A 21,578-nucleotide genomic window follows, 5' to 3' on the forward strand; every position below is an offset into this window, starting at 1 on the left:
CCCAAAGTGCTGGATTTGGACAACCTGGGTTCAAATCCTGGTTCTTTTTTTTTGTGGAGGGGAGAAGGCAAGGCATTTGAGGTTAAGTGACTTGCCCAAGGTCACGCAGCTAGTAAATATGCCAAGTGTCTGAGGCTGGATTTGAACTCAGGTCCTTATGACTCCAGGGCTGGTGCTCTATTCGCTGTGCCACCCAGCTGCTCCTCAAATCCTGGTTCTGCCATTTGTGTGACCTTGGGCAAATCACTTAACTCCTCTGGGCCTCACTTTCCTCAACTATTAAATGAAGGAGAGTAGCCAGGTGGCACAGCAGATAGAGAGCTGGGCCTAGAGTCAGGAACATTCATCTTCCTAAGTTCAAATCTGGCCTCAGGCACTTGCTAGCTGTGTGACCCCAAACAAGTCACTTCACCCTGTTTGCCTCAGTTTCTTCCTCTGTAAATGAGCTGGAGAAGGAAATGGCGAGCCGCTCTAGTTATGTCTGCTGAGAAAACCCTAAACAGGGCCACAAAGAGTGGGACACAAATGAAAAACAGCACTGCAAGGACCCTTCCTTCCCACTTGAGGGCAGATAGGTGGTACGGTGGATGGAGCACTGGGATCTGAGTCAGGAAGGTTCGTGTTCATGAATTCGAATACCAGCCTCAGACACTTACTAGCTGTGTGACCCTGGGCAAGTCACTTCATCCTGTTTGCCTCAGTTTCCTCATCTGTCAAACAAGCTAGAGAAGAAAATGGCAAACCATACCAGTATCTTTGCCATGAAAACCCCAAACGGGGTCATGAAGAGTCAGACATGACTAAACAGCAAAACTGACATGGAGTCGAGAAGACCCGAGTTCAAATTTGGCCTCAGACTCTTACTTGCTGTGTGACTCTGGGTAAGTCACTACCTCAGTTCCTCAGCTATAAAATGGGAATAATACCTCCCAGGGTTGTTGTGAGGACAGGATGAGATAATATCTGTACAGCACTCTGAAAACCTTAAAGCACTATATACATTTGTTGATTTGTTCTGTTAAGGGGGATTTGTTCTGCAAAGGACCTCTAGGTCTTCAAGTGCAGTCCTTTGACTGAATCCAAACTTCACAGAACAAATCCCCTCAATAAAAAGATTTGTTCTGTAAAACTTGGACTCAGTCAAAAGGCCGCACCCAAGGACCTAGAAGGCCCCACATGGCCTCGAGGCTGCAGGTTCCCCACCCCCGAGTGAGGAGTGTGATTTACTGATTCATGAGTGCATAGAAGTGCCCATTTTTGTAGAGCAGAAAAGGAAATTGGGGTGTCCTGAATATCTGGGACTCAGGATAAGCACCTAGACTTTGTGAGGCTCTGGTGTTTAGCAGCATGAGTCTGGGGAGGTGATCCTCAGCCCTAGGGTTGGGAGCCTAGCATAGGATTAATTTTAAAAGTCTGTTCTGAGAATAGAAAACATTGTGTTGTATCTGCCTGATGATGTGGGCTAGAGCAAGCCCTGCCTAGGAGGAAATATTTTTTTTACCTGCAATCCAGGATTCATTTATACCTATGTGGCCCTTCTGCTGATGGCATCTCTCATACTTCTGTCATATTCTTATTTGATTTTTACATGAATATCTCACCTTTCATGGCTTTGTGCTCTGCCTTCCCAACATTCTAGATTTCAAACTCTCACTAAAATCCAGATTTTTTTTAGCTTGTCGTTCAGTGCCCTTCACAATCTGGCTCTCTCCCCCTGTTTGTAGTCTTATGAAACATCCCTTTCCTCAGGCCCCCCTGCTCCTGCCAAAATGGGTTATTTACAATTCCCAAATGCCTTTCTTTGCTCTCTGGCCTCAGTGCCTTTGCTTAGATAGTTTCTTATGTTTTCAACATCCTCCTCCATCACAGCTCTGCCAACTGAAGTCTTTCTTATCTTTTGAGACTAGGCTGAAATGCCATCTGTTCCTGGACATCCCTGTTCTCCCTAGCCTGGAGTGATATCTCTCACCTTTGAATTTTTTGACAGCACTTTATAACTTTTAAAATTATTTGACTTGTATTATGTCTATGTTATTATAATGAGTGAGGGCCCAATTCTTAGAGCATACCTGGATGTACCAGTCTTGGTGGCTTACCAAGAGCATGCACAATACCAACGGTGCAGCTAGGTGGCGCAGTGAGTAGAGCACTGGCCCTGGAGTCAGGAGGACCTGAGTTCAAATTCAGCTTCAGACAGTTGACACACTTACTAGCTGTGTGACCTTGGGCAAGTCACTTAACCCCAACTGCCCTGCCTTCCCCTCTCCAAAATATATATGTACCCTGCCAGGTCCCAGTTTTACTTGCAGAGGCTTGGGGAGACTGCTTCTGGGCATCTGTAATGGAGAACCCTTCCCTTCATTTCAGCCATCCTGTTTTCTGTTGTCATATTATATGACAACAAAAGCCTTTTAGTTGGCTAATGCTGCCCCCTCTCAAAGTGCCTTCCATCTATTCTGTGTATACCTTGTATGCGCATATTGGTTCATTTGTTGTTTCCTCTTTTAGCATCTAAGCTACTTGAGGGCAGGGGCTTTTGCCTCCTTTTGAATTCCCAGTACTTACTTAGTGTAGTGCCAGGCATGTAGTAAGGGCTTGTTGACTTGACCTGGCTGCTCAGCTGGAACTATGCCTGCAGAAATATTCCTTGCCCTCTTCTGTGCAGCTTTTGAGGGAGGAGGATTACTCTGAGTTGGTAGGTGGGGCTTCTCTCACACCAGGTCACCACGTGCTCCTGAATGCATGGGGCTTCTATTTCTTTTGTCTGTTACAATTATTCTTTTCTGATCTTAGATGACTAAGTAACCACATTGGAATTGACCAGGTTACATCCATATGGACTTTGAAACTCTGGGATAGCCATTAGAGGTCTACACCCCAGCTTAAGTAGATAGAAGAGACTACCAGAGAAGCAAGGCTGAGTCCAGTGAGGAGCCAGCACAGCAGGCAAGCAGTCTTGACCTTGACCCAGTTCAATGGTAGATTGACCGGTTAGCTGAGATACTAAGAGTGGGAATGAGTCACCAGCCCAGCTAACTTGGGAGCACTTCACTCCCAAAGTGAATTTGGTGGGAATTCTGAAAAGGGGAAAAAGGACCGGGGGATCCAAAAGTCTCAAAGCATCCCTGGGCTCCATATGTTCCCTACATGCGTGTTTTTTCTGCCTTTGTACATTAAGTTTGCATTCTCTCTTTCTAAGGACCATATGCAACCAAAGGGGAGAGTTAGCTTCTAGTATGAGGGGATGTGAGGGGATAATTTCTATTTTTGTTGCATCTTCTTAGTAAATTACCTTTCGCAAAAACTTGTTTCTGTCAACTGGATGATCAGTGCTAGGGTAGGGAAATACACTGGATAGGGGTTCTCATGAGAATAGTACTAGAATCCATGAGCCTTCAAGGTCAGTCTCTAACACTTTAAGGGAAAAGTAATCAACTGTCCTCTTGGGGACCCATCCTGCCAGTACGAGTGGCAGCTGAGAGAGTGAGCCCATAAGGGGTATTACATTATATTCATTTTTTTAACGTGGGTTATTTCTCCCACTAGACTGCCAACTCCTGAAAAGTAGCAGTCTCTTAATTATACTTGTATCTCCTATAGTACTTAGCACAAAATGGGCTTTCAAAGAATGTTGTTGAATTAAATGGATTTATTAATGAAATTGAAAGCTGTGATTGGCAGAGACTAGATGGGGTTTATAACCCATCCCCACCTCAATCCTAGTCCCTACTTGCTCCAACTTTATTTCCTAGAAGCTGACTTTTGATGGTAAAAATGTATTAAGCAATTGACAATATCACCATGCCCCTCCCTTTTTTGTGGGGTGGGGATTCACTTATTGGTTCAGTCTCCTTTATTAGATTGTAAACTTTCTGAAGGAAAATCAATTCAAATAAAATAGAGTTTTGTCTTGGATCTTGTCTTCTAGCTATATTCTTTCCCCTTTGTGATCTTAATGGCTCCCAAGGGTTTCAATTATCATCTTTATCCAGATGAAAAGATGGGACTCATTGGGAAAGACCCTGATTTCATGTATGTATGTATGTATGTATGCACACATGTATGTATTTATATGTGTATATAGTCATGGAAACAATGAATATAAACTTGGATAGACTTCAAGAGATAGTGGAACATAAAAAGAACTGACATCTTATGGCCCATGGGATCAGATGCCAATTACAATCCAGATGACTCCCAAATCCATATATAGCATCCAGCCCTAATCTCACTCCTGAGTTCTAATCTTGTATTACCAACTGCCTGTTAGACATCACTATCACATAAGCATCTTAAATTCAACATGCCCAAATCAAAACAACTTTTCTTTTCCCCTAAACCCTCTCTCCTACTAACTTCCCTATTTCTGTTGTCAGCACTAACCATCCTTCCAGGTCACTCAGGTTTTCAACCTCAGAATTATTCCTCACTCTTCCCTCCCTCTCAATCCCCATATCCAAATGGTTGCCAAGCCTTGTCACTTGTACCTCCACAACATCTCCCTCACCTGTTGCCTTCTCTCTACTCACGCAAGTCCAGGCCATCATCCCTGGATTATTGCAACAACTTCCTAATTGGTCCTTTGCCTCCATTATGTTTCCTCTCCAACTCCTGCTCCACATGGATGCCAAAGTGATATTGCCAATACAGATATCATACACAGTCACCTCAAAATTCTTCAATGGTTCCTTTGCCTGTGGGTAAAATACAAACTCCTCATCCTGGCATTTAAAGCCACTGGTTCCTACCGACCCTTCCAGTGTTAATTCATATGATTCTCCTTTGACCTCTTTGGGTCAATCTGGTATTTTAGTGGTTGACCATATCGAACACTCCATCTCCTTTCTTAGTGCTTTTTCACAGCTACCTCTTTATGTCAGGAATAAAATCTCTTCTCAACTCCCCAATGCAGAATTCCTAGCTTTCTTCAAAGCACATCTCCCCACCTCCCACACAAGGCCTTGCCTGATTAATAGCTAGCATTTTTATATCACATTTATACACCACTTGAAGTTTTGCAAGCACTTTATCTGTTATTTTGCTCATTCCCCACAACAGCCCTGAGAGGTAGGTGCCTTTATCGTGGCCATTTTATAGTCGAGGAAACCGAGGCAGAGGTTACATTGCTAGTAAGTACCTGAGGCTGGATTTGAATGCAGATGTACCTGACTTCAGGTAGAGCACTCAGTCCCCTGGATTGCCTGACTCCCCTAGTGATTAGCACTCTCTCCCTTTTCTAATAGAATATTGATAATAATGGTTAACATTTACATAGTTTACTACACGCCAGGTACTATGCCAAGCACTTTAAAATTATTACGTCATTCAATCCTTACAACAATTCTGGGAAGTAGGTGCTATCATTATCCCCTTTTTAGAGATCTGTATACTGAGCTCATCTGTAAAAGGAGCTGGAGAAGGAGATGGCAAACCACTTCAGTATCTTTGCCAAGACAACCCCAAGTGGGGTCATGAAGAATCAGACAGGACTGAAATAACCAAACTACAAAAATTTTATAAATAAAGAAACTGAGGTAGACAGAGGTTAAGTGACTTGCCCAGGGTCACACAGTCAATGTGAGGCAGGATTTGAACTAAAGGCTTCTCAGCTCTAGGCCCTAAGGGCTCTATTTATTGTACTGCCTAGTTCCCCTAGTAATTAGCACTCTCTCCCTCTTGAAATTAGTTTGTGTTACATACACTTTGTGTTTACTTACTTTTGTGCATGTTGTATTCTTCCACTAGACTATAAGCTTCTTGATGGCAGGGACTCTCCCACGTTTGTCTATCCTTCAGTGTCTTGCACAATTAGGGGTTGTACAGAGCTTCCCTGCCAGCTTCCATGTGCTGGCTCCACCTTTGGGCTCTTCAAGTGAAGCAATCTCTTTCTTGGCCACTAATCCGGAAGAATGTGAGACTTAATGGACTTTTTATTTTTTAACTTTTTTCCCCAAGCATTCATTTTAAAATGTTTGTTTATTTATTTTTAAATGTTATTAAGTAATTAATTTATTTTTAGTTTTCAACATTCACTTTTATATGATTTTGAGTTCCAAATGTTTCCCCCTCCCTCCCATTCCCCCTCCCCAAGACAGCATGTAATCTGATATAGGCTATGCATGTACAATCATATTAAACATATTCTGCATTAGTCAAGTTGTGAAAGAAGAATCAGAGCAAAAGGGAAAAACCTCAAGAAAGGAAAAAAAAGAGAAAATAGTATGTTTTGATCTGCATTCAGATGCCATAGTTCTTTCTCTGGATGTGGATGCCATTTTCCATCATGAGTCTTTCGGAATTGTCTTAGATCATTGCATTGCTGAGAAGAGCTAAGTCTATCAAAGCTCCTCATTGCACAATGATGCCATTACTATGTACAACAGACCTGTACAACTTGGCAGTAGGTAGGGGCCAAAATTAAAATAGGCTAAACTTCTTCAGGCTGTAGATAGGTGAGACTAGAGACAGACCAATGATGGTTGGTTGCTGTGGGCCATGCGACAAACAGGAGTGTGCACAGTGGCAACCCTATATTTTTCACAGGCTGCTCGAAATCTCTTGGGGGGCTGCAAGTGGCCCACAGGCCATATGTTGTGCAGGTCTGGTGGATGAGGTTCTCCTGGTTCTGTTCACTTCACTCAACATCAGTTCATGTACGTCCAGGTTTTTCTGAAATCCACCTACTCATCATTTCTTGTAGAACAATAATATTCCATCACAATCGTATACCACAGCTTTTCCAGCCATTCCCCAATTGATAGACATCCCCTTGATTTTCAACTCTTGGCACCACAAAAAGAGCTGCTATAAATATTTTTGTACAAATAGGTCCTTTTCCCTTTTTATGATCTCTTTGGAATGCAGACCTAGTAGTGGTATTGCTGGAAAATAGGGTATGCACAGTTTTATAGCCCTTTGAGCATAGTTCCAAATTGCTCTCCAGAATGGTTAGATCAGTTCACAACTCCACCAACAGTGCATTAGTGTCTCAATTTTCCCACATCTTCTCCAACATTTATCATTTTCTTTTTTTGTCATATTAGCCAATAGGATAGGTGTGAGGTGGTACCTGAGTTGCTTTGATTTGCATTTCTCTAATCAATAGTGATTTAGAACATTTTTTCATATGACTATAGATAGCTTTAATTTCTTCATCTGAAAACTGCCTATTCAAATCCTTTGACCGTTTATCAATTAGGGAATGACTTGTATTCTTATAAATTTGACTCAGTTCTCTATATGTTAGAATTGAGGCCTTTATCAGAAACACTGGCCATAAAAATTGTTTCCCACTTTTTTGCTGCCCTTCTAATCTTGGTTGCATTGGCTTTGTTTGTATAAAAACTTTTTAATTTAATGTAATCAAAATCATCCGTTTTGCATTTCATAATGGTCTCTTTCTCTTGCTTGTTCATAACTTCTTCCCTTCTCCATAGATCTGACAGGTAAACTATTCCTTGCTCTCCTAATTTACTTATAGAGTCACCCTTTATCTAAATCACGTACCCATATTCACCCTAATCTTAGTATATGCTATAAGATTTTGGTCTGTACCCAGTTTCTGCCATAGTATTTTACAGTTTTCCCAGCAGTTTTTATAAAATAGTGAGTTCTTATCCCAGAAGCTGGAGTCTTTGGGTGTATCAAACAGTAGATTACTATAGTCATTGACTGCTGTGTCTTGTGTACCTAACCTATTCCACTGATCCACCCTCAGTGGGCTTCTTTTTTGAAGGGGGGAAGGCAGAACAATTGGGGTTAAGTGACTTGCCCAAGGTAATATAGCTAGTAAGTGTGTCAAGTGTCTGAGGCCAGATTTGAACTCTGGTCCTTCTGACTCCAGGACTGGTACTCTACTCACTGTGCCACCTAGCTGCCCCATCAGTGGGCTTTTTAAAAGGAAGTGACTCCACCCCTGATTCTCTCTTCTTCTAACCCTCAAGAACAGGGGTGGGGAACACATGTGACCCCTTAGGTCCTCAAGTGCGGCCCTTTGACTGAATCCAAACTACATAGAACAAATCCCCTCAATAAAAGGATTTATTCTGTAAATCTTGGACTCAGTCAAAAGGCCACACCCAAGGACATAGAAGGCCACATGTGGCCTCAAGCTGCAGGTTCCCCCCTTGCTCTAGAACCATTGTTCTGACTTCATTGTTGTACGCCTGTGAGACCTGGATAGTATACCAGTGCCATGCCAGGAAACTGAGTCCATTCCATCTGAATTGTCTTAGGAAGATTCTGAAGATCACCTGGAAGGATGCTGAGGTCCTTTCTCGAACTAAACTGCCAAGCATTTAAACTCTACTGCAGAGAGTGCAGCTTTGATAGGCGGGCCATGTTGTTTAAATGCCAAACATATACTTGCCTAAAAGACTATTTTACAGAGAACTCACACAGCACAAGCATTCACATGGTGGTCAGAAGTGATACAAGGAAACTCTTAGGTCTCTCTGAAGAACTTTGGAATTGATTGCATGATATGGGAGATACTGGCACAGGACCACCCAGCATGGCATACCCTCATCAAAGTGGGTGCTGTGCTCTATGAACAAAGCAGAATTGAGGTAACTCAAAAGAAACGCAAGATGCTCAAATTTAGAGAATCCACCCCAAATGTTCACATGGACTATTTGTGCCCAACCTATGGCAGCATTCTCAGCTCATTATTGGTCTGATCGGGCACACTTTTGGTCCTCTTTGAGAACAAAGGACAACCACCACCAATCATAACCATCTAGGTGATAGAATTCAGAACTCTGGGGTGGAAAACATCCTAGATGACTGAACATCAATCTAGAGATGAGAGTGTCGAGGTTTGCAAAGTGACCTTATTGAGTATCCAGAGATCTTGGGTCCTCAGCTGATTTTAGCTTCACTTCAGAAGGAGTCCCAAGAAACTACTCTAGCTCTCTTGAAGAAGTTGGCTCCTTTCTGAAGGATGAACCCAATCTGTGGCCTGACTTGCCAAAAGACATGAGTGTGGCAATGCAGAGGTGAAACGTAAAGTACCTTTTTAGCAGTCCCATGAAGGCTTTATATTAGTGATTTTCTGTATCAATCTCTTAACTGAGTATAACAGTAACTGCTTGGTTAGTTAGCTTACTTAATTTTTTTTTCTTTCTGTTACTGCACACCTGTGAGTCTTTTGTTTGCAAGAAATAAATAACTGTCCCATTCCTGATTAGCATCATATACACTAAGTATACATATGCTACTCCTCCACTTTGGGGATATGATGCATATGAACCCAAACATAAGCTTTAAATAAATTATCCCCAGTGTATAGTAGTGAGGAAGAGAAAGCAGCCAGAACCCCTTGAGCTCAAAGACAGACAGTTGTTGTGAGGCACATAAGAGAAACTAAATAAATATTGAATTGGGTTTATTAAGCACCTACTATGTACATGGCACTGTGAAGCACCCTGGAAATACGAAAGGAAATGCTCCTTAGTCCCACATCTTCAAGAAGCTTAACACAGTCTAGTAGTAGGACACATGTATCTAGCAAGTATGTCGGTTATTTCTGCTATAACCTACCCTTCCTCAGTACAGAGCCAGCTTCAAACAAGTTAACTAGAGGCAGCTTCATGCAGAAGAAAAAGCACTAGTTTTGCAGGCAGAGACCTGGGTTCAAATGATGCCTTTGTTATTTACTACCTGTTTGAATCTTTTGGGCAAATCTCTGTAGGCTTCAGACCTCATCTGCAAAATAAGGGAAGCTAGGAGGAGAGTGGGGTTGGAATAAATGGCTTGTAAAGTCCTTTTCAGTCCTAAATCCTTGATCCTCTGACCTTAGATGCTCACTCAGTCCCACAGGAGAAAACTCCACGGCTTTTAGCCCGAGAAAATGCTTGAGGCAATGACCAGAATCAGAACAGGAGCAGAAATAGCCTGCTCCTCAGGGGGATGGGCATAATTCCCTGAAGAGTTACTCAGCTAGGATGAAGAAAGAACATGTCCCTCCTCCTCTCTGACCCTTTCTTCATTCTCTCTTCCTTTACCCCTTTCTTTTCTTTCCCTCCTCCCTTTTTCCTACCTTCTTTCCTCTTCCTTTCTCTTCCCCCTTCTCTCCTCCTTTCCCTCCACTCTCTTTTTCTTTTTACTCCTTCCTTCCCTTCTCCATTTCTCTTTCCCTCTTCCCTTTTTCTTTCCCTCTTTCCTATTCTCTCCTCTTCTCCTTTCTCTCCTCCTTTCTTTTCCTTTTCACTCCTCCCTTTTTCCTTCCCCCTTTTCTCTTCCCCCTTCTCCTTCCTTTCTTTTATACTCCTCTCTTCTCCCTTCCCTTCTTTCCCTTCACTCTTCTTTTCCTTTTCATTTCTCTCTTCCCTTCTTTTTTCCTTCCCTCTTTTTTTCTTACCCCGTTTCCCCTCCTTTCCATTCTCCTTTCCTTTCCTTTTCACTATTCTCTTCCCCTTCCCTCCTTTTTTCTCCTCTTTCCTCTTCTCTCCTCCCTTTCTCCTCCCTTTTTCTTTCTCTCTTCTCTCATCCTTTCCCTCCTCCCTTCCTTTCTTTTCCCCTGCTCCCTTTCTCGTCCTCTCCTCCCTTTCCCTTCCCTCTTTCCTTCTCCTTTTTCTCTTCCTTCTCCTCTTCCCTTTCCTTTTCACTCCTCCCTTCCCTTCTCCGTTTCTCCTTCTCTCCTCCTTTTTTCTTTCCCCTCTTCCATTCCTGTCCTCCTCTCCCTCAGTGGGCACCTAAGAACTCTGAAAATCGGTCGCGGTCCCTTTAATAGCGGAGTGGGCGGGGGGAGGGGAGCCGGTTGCTAGGGACGCAATCAGGGCGCCAGGGCTCCCGGAAGTTACGTCAGCAGCCGCGGCAATGGAGGATGTGTTGGATCTCAGCGAGGAGAAGCGCCGCGGATCGGCTTCTTCAGTGAGGACGGGGCAGGCTGGGGAGGGTTGGGCGGCAGCGGCTTAGCCTCGTTCGGGCCGGGTCTCCCCTCCTGGCTTCCCCCGCTGGGGGAGGAGGGGATGCCGGAGAGGCCGGACCGGGCCAGCGCCTCCAGCCGAGGTTGGGCATCTGGACAGTGTCTGGACCCTCGGGAGGAGCGGAGTGCGAGGACCTAGGGCCCGGGGTCGGTAACCTTGACCTTGACCTTCTTTGTGTCCGGGGAAACCTCTGGACCCCTTTTCAGAGTAAAGTTTTTTAAATGCTGAAAATAAAATACATAGAATGACACAGGAAACCAATTAAATAAAAACAGACACATTCCTCCGCTCCTCCATCCAAGTTCACAGACCCCCGAAATCTGTCCAAGGACCCCCAGGTTAAGATCCCCTGACCTAGAAGTGGGAAGCTGGAGCAGTGGGGGGAGCGCTGCGCTGTCAGCCTCGAGCCCCGAGTCGGGGAGCTGTCACCTTCGGCAAGTCACTTCCACTCCCCAAGCCTCATCTGCAAAACTGAGGGGTTTGGATTAGGGGATCGATTCTCAAACTTGGTGGTCTCTCCCAAAAATGACTGAGGATGCCCAAAGAGCTCTTGTTTATGGGAGTCCTATCTATTGATATTTACCATATTAGAAACCAAAGCTGATACAAATTTTAAAATATTTATTTAAAAATTTTGATTTGATTTAAAAATTAAAAACATTTTTAAAAATTTAAAAAAAAGAACACACCTATTACGTGTTAACATAAATGACATTTTGTGAAAAAATAACTATTTCCCAAAACAAGAAAAATTAGTGAGAATATCGTCGTTTTACATATTTTTGCGAATTCTCTTTTAATAGAAGACAGCTGGATTATGCTTCTGCCTTCTACCGGTTTAATTGAAGTATAGGGAAAATTTGGATTCATACCGATGTGTAGTTGGAAAAGATGGAGCATTTAAGTAGGCAAATAAAATCCTAGAAATGTTACATGAATAATTTTGACCTCTTGGAGTCCTTCAAAGGTTTCCCTGCGACCACACTTTATGAATCTCTAGATTAAAGGAATGTTTAACCTGGGCTGCCATGTCACAAATAAAGGCCCTTGTAGTGTCTGGCTTGCTTTAATTAAAACTTAGTATGTATTTGTATCCATATGTACGTGTAAATGATGCTCCCCCACTTCTCAAACTCACCAATAAGGTATTTCCCAGCTTCACCATTTATAGAAATCACAAGGGTGATCAAATTAGGCTAGATCTGAAGTCTATACAGTAAAGTTAGTCCCATTTGGACTAATTTTAGCGACTTCACCTTTTTTTTTTAACTACACAAGTTAACTTAAAGGGCTTTCCCTTTCTTCTCTTGTACTTGATATCACAATTATTTGAAATCAGATTTACCAAAGGATTGGATGGTTTTGGCCCAAGGGCTGTTCGTTGTATTTCATTGCAAGATCCTCAGTGAGAGAAGGGAACAAACATTAAATATTAGAGTATTAAATAACCTGTCCCAGATACCTTAGGACTATCTCATTTGATCATCCCAACAATCCTGGGAGGGAAGTACTATTATTATGTCCCTTTTACAGTTGGAGAGACTGAGGCAAACAGAAGTTAAAGTGACTTGTCCATGGTGACACAGCTAACATCTGAAGCAGGATTTGAAGTCAGGTTTTCCTGACCACAGACCTGACAAATGGCCCGTACAATGGTCCCGGTGGAAAGATTCAATGGAGATGTGTTGACGGTATTCAGTGGCCTCCAAAGAATGTGTATTAGATGTCATATACATTTTCCACGTCTCACTGACCGGCAGAATTGCAATGGTAAGACATTTGAAGGGCCTTGAGTGCGAACTTTGTAGCTGTTGGCAATGTCAATAGGTCAGTGATGGTAGATGTTCCACCAAAGGTGACCATTAAGAGTTTGTGATGTTACTAAGTAATATCACCTTGGAGTTATACCAGATCTTGCCACCTGTGGAGGTGGCACTGCGCTAAAAGATTTCCAGAGAGAGTGAAATAAAAACATGAGCCAGGCAGGAGAGTGTGGAACAACTCCGTTTGTTAAGCAGAAGCGGTGAGTTTATATACTCTGTGAAATCAGATAAGTGGACCAAGCATTGTATTGCTTTGTTACTTTACTGGAACATCCTGCCACGTAGCTCATGTAGCCCATGGGACATGTTGTTACTTAGTTCCATAGATGCTAACCATATTGGAACATTACTGTTCTTTCCCATGCGGGTAACAGCTTTGAGGGCGGTTCCTTGCCACATCTTATCTTTGTAAGATCTTGCCTTGCAGAAACCTTGCCTCAAATGGCCTTGCCTTGCAAAGGCCTAGGAGGCTTAAACAAGATATAGCTGAATCTCCACATGCTGTTTTGCACATTCTCAGGGACAGCTAGAAGTGAATTGGAGAGCCCACATCCTGAGTACACAGCCCAGAGAAGAACAGGCTCAGGTTCAAAGGAAAACCTGGCATTTAGGGTTAGGGTTTCTCACCACAGACTATCTCAGAGCTGGCCCTCTACAAGATCTTCATAAAGTCTGTACATAGTTTTAAACTAGAGTACCTAGGATGAACATCTATTTAAAAAAAATTGTAAAGAGCATTTAAGAGCAATTTTTTTAAATGGAATTTAAAAGTGGGGGGAGGGGTATCTGGGTAAGGAAACTGAACCAATGAAGACCAGGAACTGTTCTGAATCTTTTGGTCTCAGAGGAGTGTTGGTGGGGGCACTGAGAACTTAAGTAAGGTGCCTGGGGTTAAACAGCCAATTTGTCTCAGAAGCAGGACATGAACCAAGGCCTTCCTGACTTACAGGCTGGTCCTTTGTCTGCATTATTAAAAAGTGCATTGAAATTTAGGATAACCATAATGTTTTTGTACCTGGTATGTTGTTATTTCAGGTCCTGAGAAAAACAGAAAAGCTCAGGCTATTAAAGGGACACAAAGATCTTCTAGAAATCCTACCTAACTCTTCAGAATTTAGACAGACTACTAGTTCCTGGCACTTCATACAAATTTTGTCTGACTCGGCCAAGTTTGGTTTAGGCCCTCAAAAATCATCCCCAAGATACTGAGCCTCTACTGCAAAGGACCTTTGGGAAGCACCTGCAAATGTTGGATTTGATTACCCCGAATTGAAAATGTCCTGATTTCAAAGCATTTTGTCTCAAAATTCTTGAAATAGTCTCCCTTGGGTGATGTCTCTAAATGCACATCTAAATAGAATACAAGTCAAAACAACCGCCGTCTGTATTTCTCTGGTGTCAGCTACCACAGAATCTAGGAAACCTGTTTTCCAATAATATTTGGTAACTATTCTCATGCCAAGTTGCAGCTTAGAAATTTGGTTTCCTGAAAATCCCGCAGTTAGATATGGGATCCTTTATCTCTTTTCTCTAAATTGTGTTATGAGACCATAGTCCACCCTAGAAAGTGTGTTTCTGGGTTTAGTGGAGTGAGTTTAGCCTCTATATAGTCTTTGTGACTTTTGGCGTAAAGCTCACAAGAATGAATTGGTTTTCTCCTCTGCTACAGAGGGTATCCAAGTAGCTTATTTTAAGGGTATACAGAAAGCCTGCCAATTCTATTCAAATTATATCTTTATTCTCTTGTGAAAATTTAGTCCTCACAACCATTTCCAGATTTCTCACCCCATTAGTCATTATGAAAGTAACTGACACTGGTACCCATCTGTCTTTTTTTTTTTTTAATTAGGGAGCAAAAACGGGTAGACGAGCTCACCAGGAATCACCTCAAGCAGAGAATCAGCTTGCCAAGAAGAATTCTTTGTCTGGAGAGGTAGGTACCTAGAGAAGCAAATTGGATTTCGAGGCAGATCTTTGGGGGTCGCCCCGGGAAGGAACTTGTCCAGTTACACAGCTTATCAGGGGCAGGACAAGGATTCAAACCCAGGTCTCCTAATTTACTTTCTAGCACTCCCTTTGTTCCTCCCATTGGAGCCCTTAGGATTGCATAGAAAATAGCCCATAGAAAAAAAAATTCTCCCCCCCCAGCCTGCTCACATATCTTGCTTTGTAGCCTGTCCTCCTCTCCCCTTACCTGAGGCTACTCTGCCCAACACTTCCATGGCTGAAAGCTGCCTCTATAACTCTCGGTTTATTGGCTAGATTTCTTTCTCAAAGACCAAGCCTTAAACCCAATTCACTGGAGATTGGACAATAGGTCCTTGCCCTCCTAGCACTGAGTGAATAAAAACTGTAAATACTGTTTCTCTTTTGGTTAGGAACCCTGAGGGTCTTCCCCTTTCCAGCTAGATTTTTTTTCCCTTTTTTTTTTTATTAAAGGGGCCATCCCTTGAATAACTATTTAAAGAGGCCTATTCACTGAATGGCCTAAAAGGGCCAGGGTCTCCCAATGCATCCTGGGCCATCTCTAGTCCTCCTAATGAACATCTGGTCACTGGCCCCAGATGGCTCTGGAGGAGAAAGTGAAGCTGGTGACCTTGCACAGCTCTCCCTCACTCAAATCAAAGTCAACTGCAAGTCATGTCATCATTTCCCTGATGTCATGGTCCTCCTCGAGAACGAAGGACAGACACAGCGACAACAATTTCACTTTTGAGCAGGAAGTGAAGAAAGAACCCTGTAAACTCCATGAGGGAAAGGATTGGGTTTGAACTAAATGCTACATCTCTCTGAGCATTCAAATATTTGTTAACTTGAATTGAGGTTGAGTTGATTTGCTTCTGCTTCCTGCCCATCATCCGTTGACGTATTATCCCATATTGTCTCAGGCAATGGATCTGTCCCTTCTTTTTTGGGGAGGTGGGGGAGGCAATTGGGACTAAGTGATTTACTCAGGGTCACACAGCTATTAAGTGTCTGAGGCTGGATTTGAGCTCAGGTCCCCCTGACTCCAGGGCTGGTGCTCTATCCACTTTGCCATCTAGCTAACCCTATCCCTTATTTATTCTCATTTCCATCATAACTTTTTTTTTAAGTGCTTCCTGTCACCAAGGTAATAAACATGTATTAAGCACTTAATAGGGCAGCTACATGATGCAGTGGATAGAGAGCCCAGCTTGGAATCAGGAAGACCTGAGTTCAAATCCTGCCTCAGACACTTACTGGGTGATCCTGGGCAAGTCACTTCACCCTGTTTGCCACAGTTTCCTCATCTGTAAAATGAATTAAAGAAGGAAATGGAAAACCACTCCAGCATGTTTGCCAAGAAAACCCCAAATATGGTCACAGAGATTCAGACCCAACTGAAACAGCTGAACAACAATCTAATATGTTCAAGGCATTTTGCTAAAGGGTACCAAGATCAAAATTGAACAGTAACTGCCCTAAAGGAGCTTATTCATAGCTTGCATCCTGCTTATTTTTAATATTTTTACCAGTCTCAACTCATTGTGGGTTCTTTGTCTCCTGAATGCTTATCTTTTTTATAAAATAAAAAAATTGTAAAAAAGATTTATATTTTTAAAAATAATTTTAAAAATAATTTTTTATATGACCTAGGTTTCCTCCTATAACCCTCCCCCTCTTGCCTTCTGGAAAGCTATTACTTATAACAAAGAATTTCCTTTTTAAAGAAAGAAAAAGAGGAACCCATTGAAAAGGCAAGCAACATGACATCACTTTTACAATATGAAATCATGCAAAACATATTAGCCATATCGCAAAAAAAAGAAGCAAGAAAAATAAAATGAAAAAATTATACTTCAATCTGCACTCAGTTGGTCAGTTCTGTCTCTGGAGAGTGGATGGTGATTTTCCTCATTAGTCCTTCAGAATTGTCTTGGGTCAATTGTCTCCACATGAGAAATTGTCTCCACATGACATTGGAAAGACTGAGTCACTAGGCCAGAATTTGGGTCCCAGTTCTGCCACCTGAGCTCCCTGTGACCTCAGGCAAGTCACCTCTCCTTGGGCCTCAGTTTCCTTATCTGTGGAATGGAAGGGTTGGAGTAATGACCTCTGAGACATCTTTAAGCTCTAGATCTATGAGCCAATGCCTTTTCCTTGGATGCCAGGATTTCTTCCATCCGTGGGGTGCTGGTAAATGTTTAACAGCTAACTCGCCAGAAAAAAAAAGTATGCATGACACAATTAAGTGTAATCTGCATCCTTAACATTTTCTCCATCACTTTCTCAAGTCTAGACAGTCAACAAAACAATCAGTCAAGCCCTGATTTGTAGTTTTTGCCCATTTCCAAGGTATAAATGTTCACCTAAAAATTTAACAATGGACTCTCAAGAGCTGGTTTGAGCTGACTGCAGCACATCTTTGTACTTGTTTGGTCATGCCCAACTTTTTTGTGAGTTTGCTGAGTAGGGATTGTTTGCCCAACTGTGTGCCTTCCAATTGGCCAGTAAGTATCCTCTCCCAGTTGTAGGCACTGTAGGCACTGAGAGCTTAGCTGTAGCACTTCTGGGTTTTGTTCTATGTCACACTTACACCATAAGGGCAAATGGAATTTTTTTTTCATGGGGTTTTCTTGCAAAAGATTTACCATTTCCTTCTCAAGTAGATTAAGGCAAACACAGGTTAAATGACTTGCCCTGGGTCACACAGCTAGTAAGTGTCTGAGGCTTTGAACTCAGGTCTTTCTCACTCCAGGCCCAATGAGCTATTCACTGAGCCGCCTAGCTGTCTCATCTTTGGCTTCTACCTATCCCTTTGCTCTATGCAGAGCTCTTAAACTGGCTAAACCTAAGAAATAGGAAAGTTTGGAACGCAAAATCCTTAAGACATAGTTAAAAAAAAAACCCAAACACCTAAGATGGATCTTTCTTTTGAGGGTTCCCACTTCCTTGTAGCATAGCAGTCAGTGCTCCTAAAATTAGATGACCTCAGAGATGAATGGAACAATTACCCAGTGTTGTAACCTATACTTTCTATACTTTTTCATGGAGGGAAAGAAAGACCTCTTCCTGCTTTGTAGAAAACTTTGCCTGTTGGTCTTTCATGAAGGGAGCTTATCTACCCCACTTTGTGGAGGGTGTCCATTCCTGAGTGGCGTCAATGAGACTTTGGCTACATAATATGATTCTGTCTCTTCTTGTCATACGTGGTAGCATGACATTTAAAGCTTTGGTCAATATACTTCAGAACTAATCTCTGTTAGTAGGGAGTTATGTGGGACAGTATATATAAATATATGACCTTGGACATTCATTTGACTTTCAAGGCTCCATTTCTTTGTCATTAAAAGGGATATCACAATATTAGCATTTATGAACCTATAACGCTCTTGTAAGGATCACCTGCGATAATATACACGAGGCACTTTAGAATGATTTAAAGACTAAATAATTATTATTTGAGTGATGCTGGGTGACTTGGAATAATACAAGAGTGCCGCATGCTTATCAAGCAGGGTTTCTTTAGAGCAGAGGCAGCTAGGTGGTTCAGTGAGTAGAGCCTCAGATACTTACTAGCTGGGTGACCCTGGGCAAGTCACTTAGCCCTGTTTGCCTTGGTTTTCCCAACTGTAAGACGGAAATCATAATAGCAGCTACCTTCCAGGATTCTTGTGAGGATAATATTTGTAAAGTGCTTAGCACAGTGCCCGGCACATAGTTTGATGTTATCGTTCAGTCATTTCAGTTGTGTCCTACTCTTTGTGACCCCATTTGGGGTTTTCTTGTCAAAGATGCTGGGGTGGTTTTCCATTTCCATCTCCAGCTCACTTTACAGATGAGTTAACTGAGGCAGACAGGGTTAAGTGACTTGCCCAGGGTCATCCAGCTAGTAAGTGCCTGAGGCTAGATTGGACTCAGCAAGTTGAGTCTTCCTGACCCCAGGCCTGGCACTCTATCCACTGTGCCACCTATGCTCTCTGGCACATAGTAGGCACTTAATAATAAATATTTAGTCTTTTCCTTTTTACTGTTTAATCCTGAGCACTTACCATAATGCTCTGTACAGAATAGGCCTTTGATAATTGTTTGTTGACTAAAAGTAAAAGCATTAGACCCAGAGCATTTTGAGCTGAAATCAGAGTCCGACCTGGGTTTAAGTGCTGAAGCTCTTCAAGAGCCTGTCACCTTCTGGAGACTGGGGAGTAGGGATTGTTTGCCCAGCTATTTGCCTTCGTATCGGCCAGTAAGAATCATCTCTGGGCACGTAGACACTGAGATATCAACCTCTGTGGGCTTGTAGACACTGAGATCTTAGCTGTAGCACTTCTAGGTTTTGTTAGCAAGATTTCCTGCCAGCATTTCTATGTCACTCACATCATAAGGGCAAATCGAATTAATTCATTTCTTCCTTCAACCATTTTTATTAAATTCCTAACGTGAGTGAAGCACCATGCTTGCTCACTGCGCCCCTGCACACTGGCGAGAGAGGAGTAACTTTAAGTGTATGGTGAAAGACTTGATGTCTTTTTCAGGGTTCATTCACTTTCTGGAATGACAGGGGCCCCAGGAGCATTTAACTCTTTATCTTGGGCCTCTGCATTTTTAAGAGGGGCTGAGTGACTAACCTAGCAGGTAAAAACTCTCATCTCAATTCCTTCTCTTCCTGGGTTAATTCACCGGCAGCCTCCCACACATTTGGCTGCTGTCTCTGCTGTGTGGGCCTTTTGTCCCCATTTTCATTCTAAAATTAGATGCTGAGACTTGTGTGTATGCCCATTTACATTCCAGTTCTGAATTTATTACTTTATATGTTTATTTTTACCCTCTCATTGACCACATTGTAGGATGAAGGTACAATAGGTAGATGAGTGGTGGTCATAGAGGATTTTAGATAGGCAGTTGCTACTCGAGTCAACCAGCAATCTCTTCTAACAAGTGGCCATCTCTGCTCAAAGGAAGAGCCAACAGGAAAGGCTGCTTTGGGGAGCGGAAAGATCATGAGACTTAAGCATCAAAAGACCTGGGTTTGAATCTCGGCTATGACCCCTTCTACCTGTGCGACCTGGGGCAAGTGAGCAGCCTCTCTGAACCTATTTCTTCTCATCTGTAAAATGGGGATCCCTACTTCCCAGGGCTGTTGTGAGGGAAAGAGCTTCATACAGCAGTATATATGTGTATCTTGTTACTATACCTATGCTGCCTGGCTTGGTTTCTCAATTCTTTTTGCTATTCTTTTCTATACTTGCTTTTTTTTTTTCCTGGGTAATTAGTCATTTTATTAATAACACTAGCATTTTAATAAAAGGTTGGTGGCACTCCCGAATGCCAAAGACCTTTTCTATACTTTTACAAGAGCTTCTCAGCTCCTGATCAGGACATTATAGTTCTGATGGTGTGTTATCAAGGGCTTCCATTGAGGTTCTCCGTGGAAGGGTGGATGAGGTCAGGGTTGGTAAGATGGAACACAAAGCTCTTCAATAGGGAATGAGTGTAGTAAGAGGCAAGTCAAGTTGACAAGCTTTAGTTAACCACCTACTATGTGCCAGGCACTCTGCCAAGTGCTGGGAATGTAAAGAAAGCCAAAGCACAGTCCCTGTCCTCAAGGAGCTAATGCTCTAATGGGAGAGACAACGAGCAAGCAACTATGTATGAAAAAGATAAGCACAGGGTAGGTTGGGGCTCTTTAACAGAGAGGAAGCATTGGCTTTAAGGGGATCGGGAATGGCTCCTAGAAGAAGGTGGCATTTTAGCTGAGACTTGAAGGAAGGCAGGAAGCCAGAGGTGAAGACAAGGAGAGAGAAAAAAAAGAAATAAGAAAGAGTAGATTTCTTTTGAATTTGTTCCCTCTCGTCCAAATCTCACAAAAGGCCAGTAGGGAACAAAATTATTCTGAGGTTTCCAAGTCCAGTGTGGGGAGCTTTTGTGGAATTCCAGTTCCATCAGGAATGTCCTTTGTATAATAATAATGCATTTAGACTGGCAATCCTATGTGCTGAGAATGCACATCTCCATGTGTTGAAAGTCTGATAGACTCAGCTTAGGGGCTGCCTCCTCCCTGAAGCCTTCTCTCATCTCCATGGTTGGATGTGGTTCAAGTCCTCTGCCCCTCCCAGCCCCCCATCTCTCATCACTCACTCCTGTCAACTTATTCTAGCTAGTATTATCATAATCTATGTACATATTTTATCCTCTTTCAATATTAAAAGCACATTGAGTACAGGGATTATGGTTTGTTTGTTTTTTTTTTCATCTTTTGGTCCTGAGCACCTAACATAATGCTTTGTATGTAGTAGGCCCTTGATACAGGTTTGTCATGTATTAAGGACATGTTAGTCATCCTTCTTACGCTAGAAAATTGGCTTAATTTTCACGTCACTAGTTTTTTGGGGGGGGAGGTTGTTGCTGTTGTTTTTTAGAATGACATGATTTGGGTGATATTTTGGCCTGTGGTTAGGATTTGGCCAAATGGTGAAAAGGTGGAACTTTTTTTTTTTAAATTGAGGATAAAAGTAAAGAATTGTTTTCTGTAGGTTGAAAAATATTTAAATATTTAAATTTGTTTGTTGCTGTCGAATCATTTCAGTAGTGTCTGATTCTTTGTGACCCCATTTGAGGTTTTCTCAGCAGAGATACTGGAGTGGTTTGCCCTTTCTAGCTCATTTTACAGATGAGAAAACTAAGGCAAATAGGGTTAAGTGACTTGCCCAGGGTAATACAGCTAGTAAATGTCTGAGGCCAGATTTGAACTCAGGGAGATGAGTCTTCCTGACTCCAGGCCTGGAACTTTATCCACTGTGCCACCTAGCTGGAGTCCAATGAAAAGAAAGATAAGTTCGTCAGGGTGCTTGATTGAGTTGCCTGT

At 42.5% G+C, this 21,578-nt stretch overlaps 1 protein-coding gene across 2 annotated transcripts in view; it reads left to right on the forward strand.

Moving 5' to 3' along the window:
• The first annotated feature begins 10,798 nt into the window (after positions 1–10,798).
• The window catches only part of IFT43 (intraflagellar transport 43), a 118,041-nt gene continuing 107,261 nt past the window's right edge, over positions 10,799–21,578 (forward strand). The window contains exons 1-2 of one of the 2 annotated variants that reach the window (XM_036769510.1): positions 10,799–10,872; positions 14,601–14,684. In XM_036769510.1, the coding sequence (XP_036625405.1) occupies positions 10,819–10,872; positions 14,601–14,684 (138 nt within the window). In that variant the 5' untranslated portion in view covers positions 10,799–10,818. Of the gene's footprint in view, positions 10,873–12,582; positions 12,699–14,600; positions 14,685–21,578 lie in introns of those variants that run through there. The other variant, XM_036769511.1, reaches the window with a different exon arrangement.

Source organism: Trichosurus vulpecula, chromosome 8, assembly GCF_011100635.1.
Source record: "Trichosurus vulpecula isolate mTriVul1 chromosome 8, mTriVul1.pri, whole genome shotgun sequence".
Classification (NCBI taxonomy): domain Eukaryota; kingdom Metazoa; phylum Chordata; class Mammalia; order Diprotodontia; family Phalangeridae; genus Trichosurus; species Trichosurus vulpecula.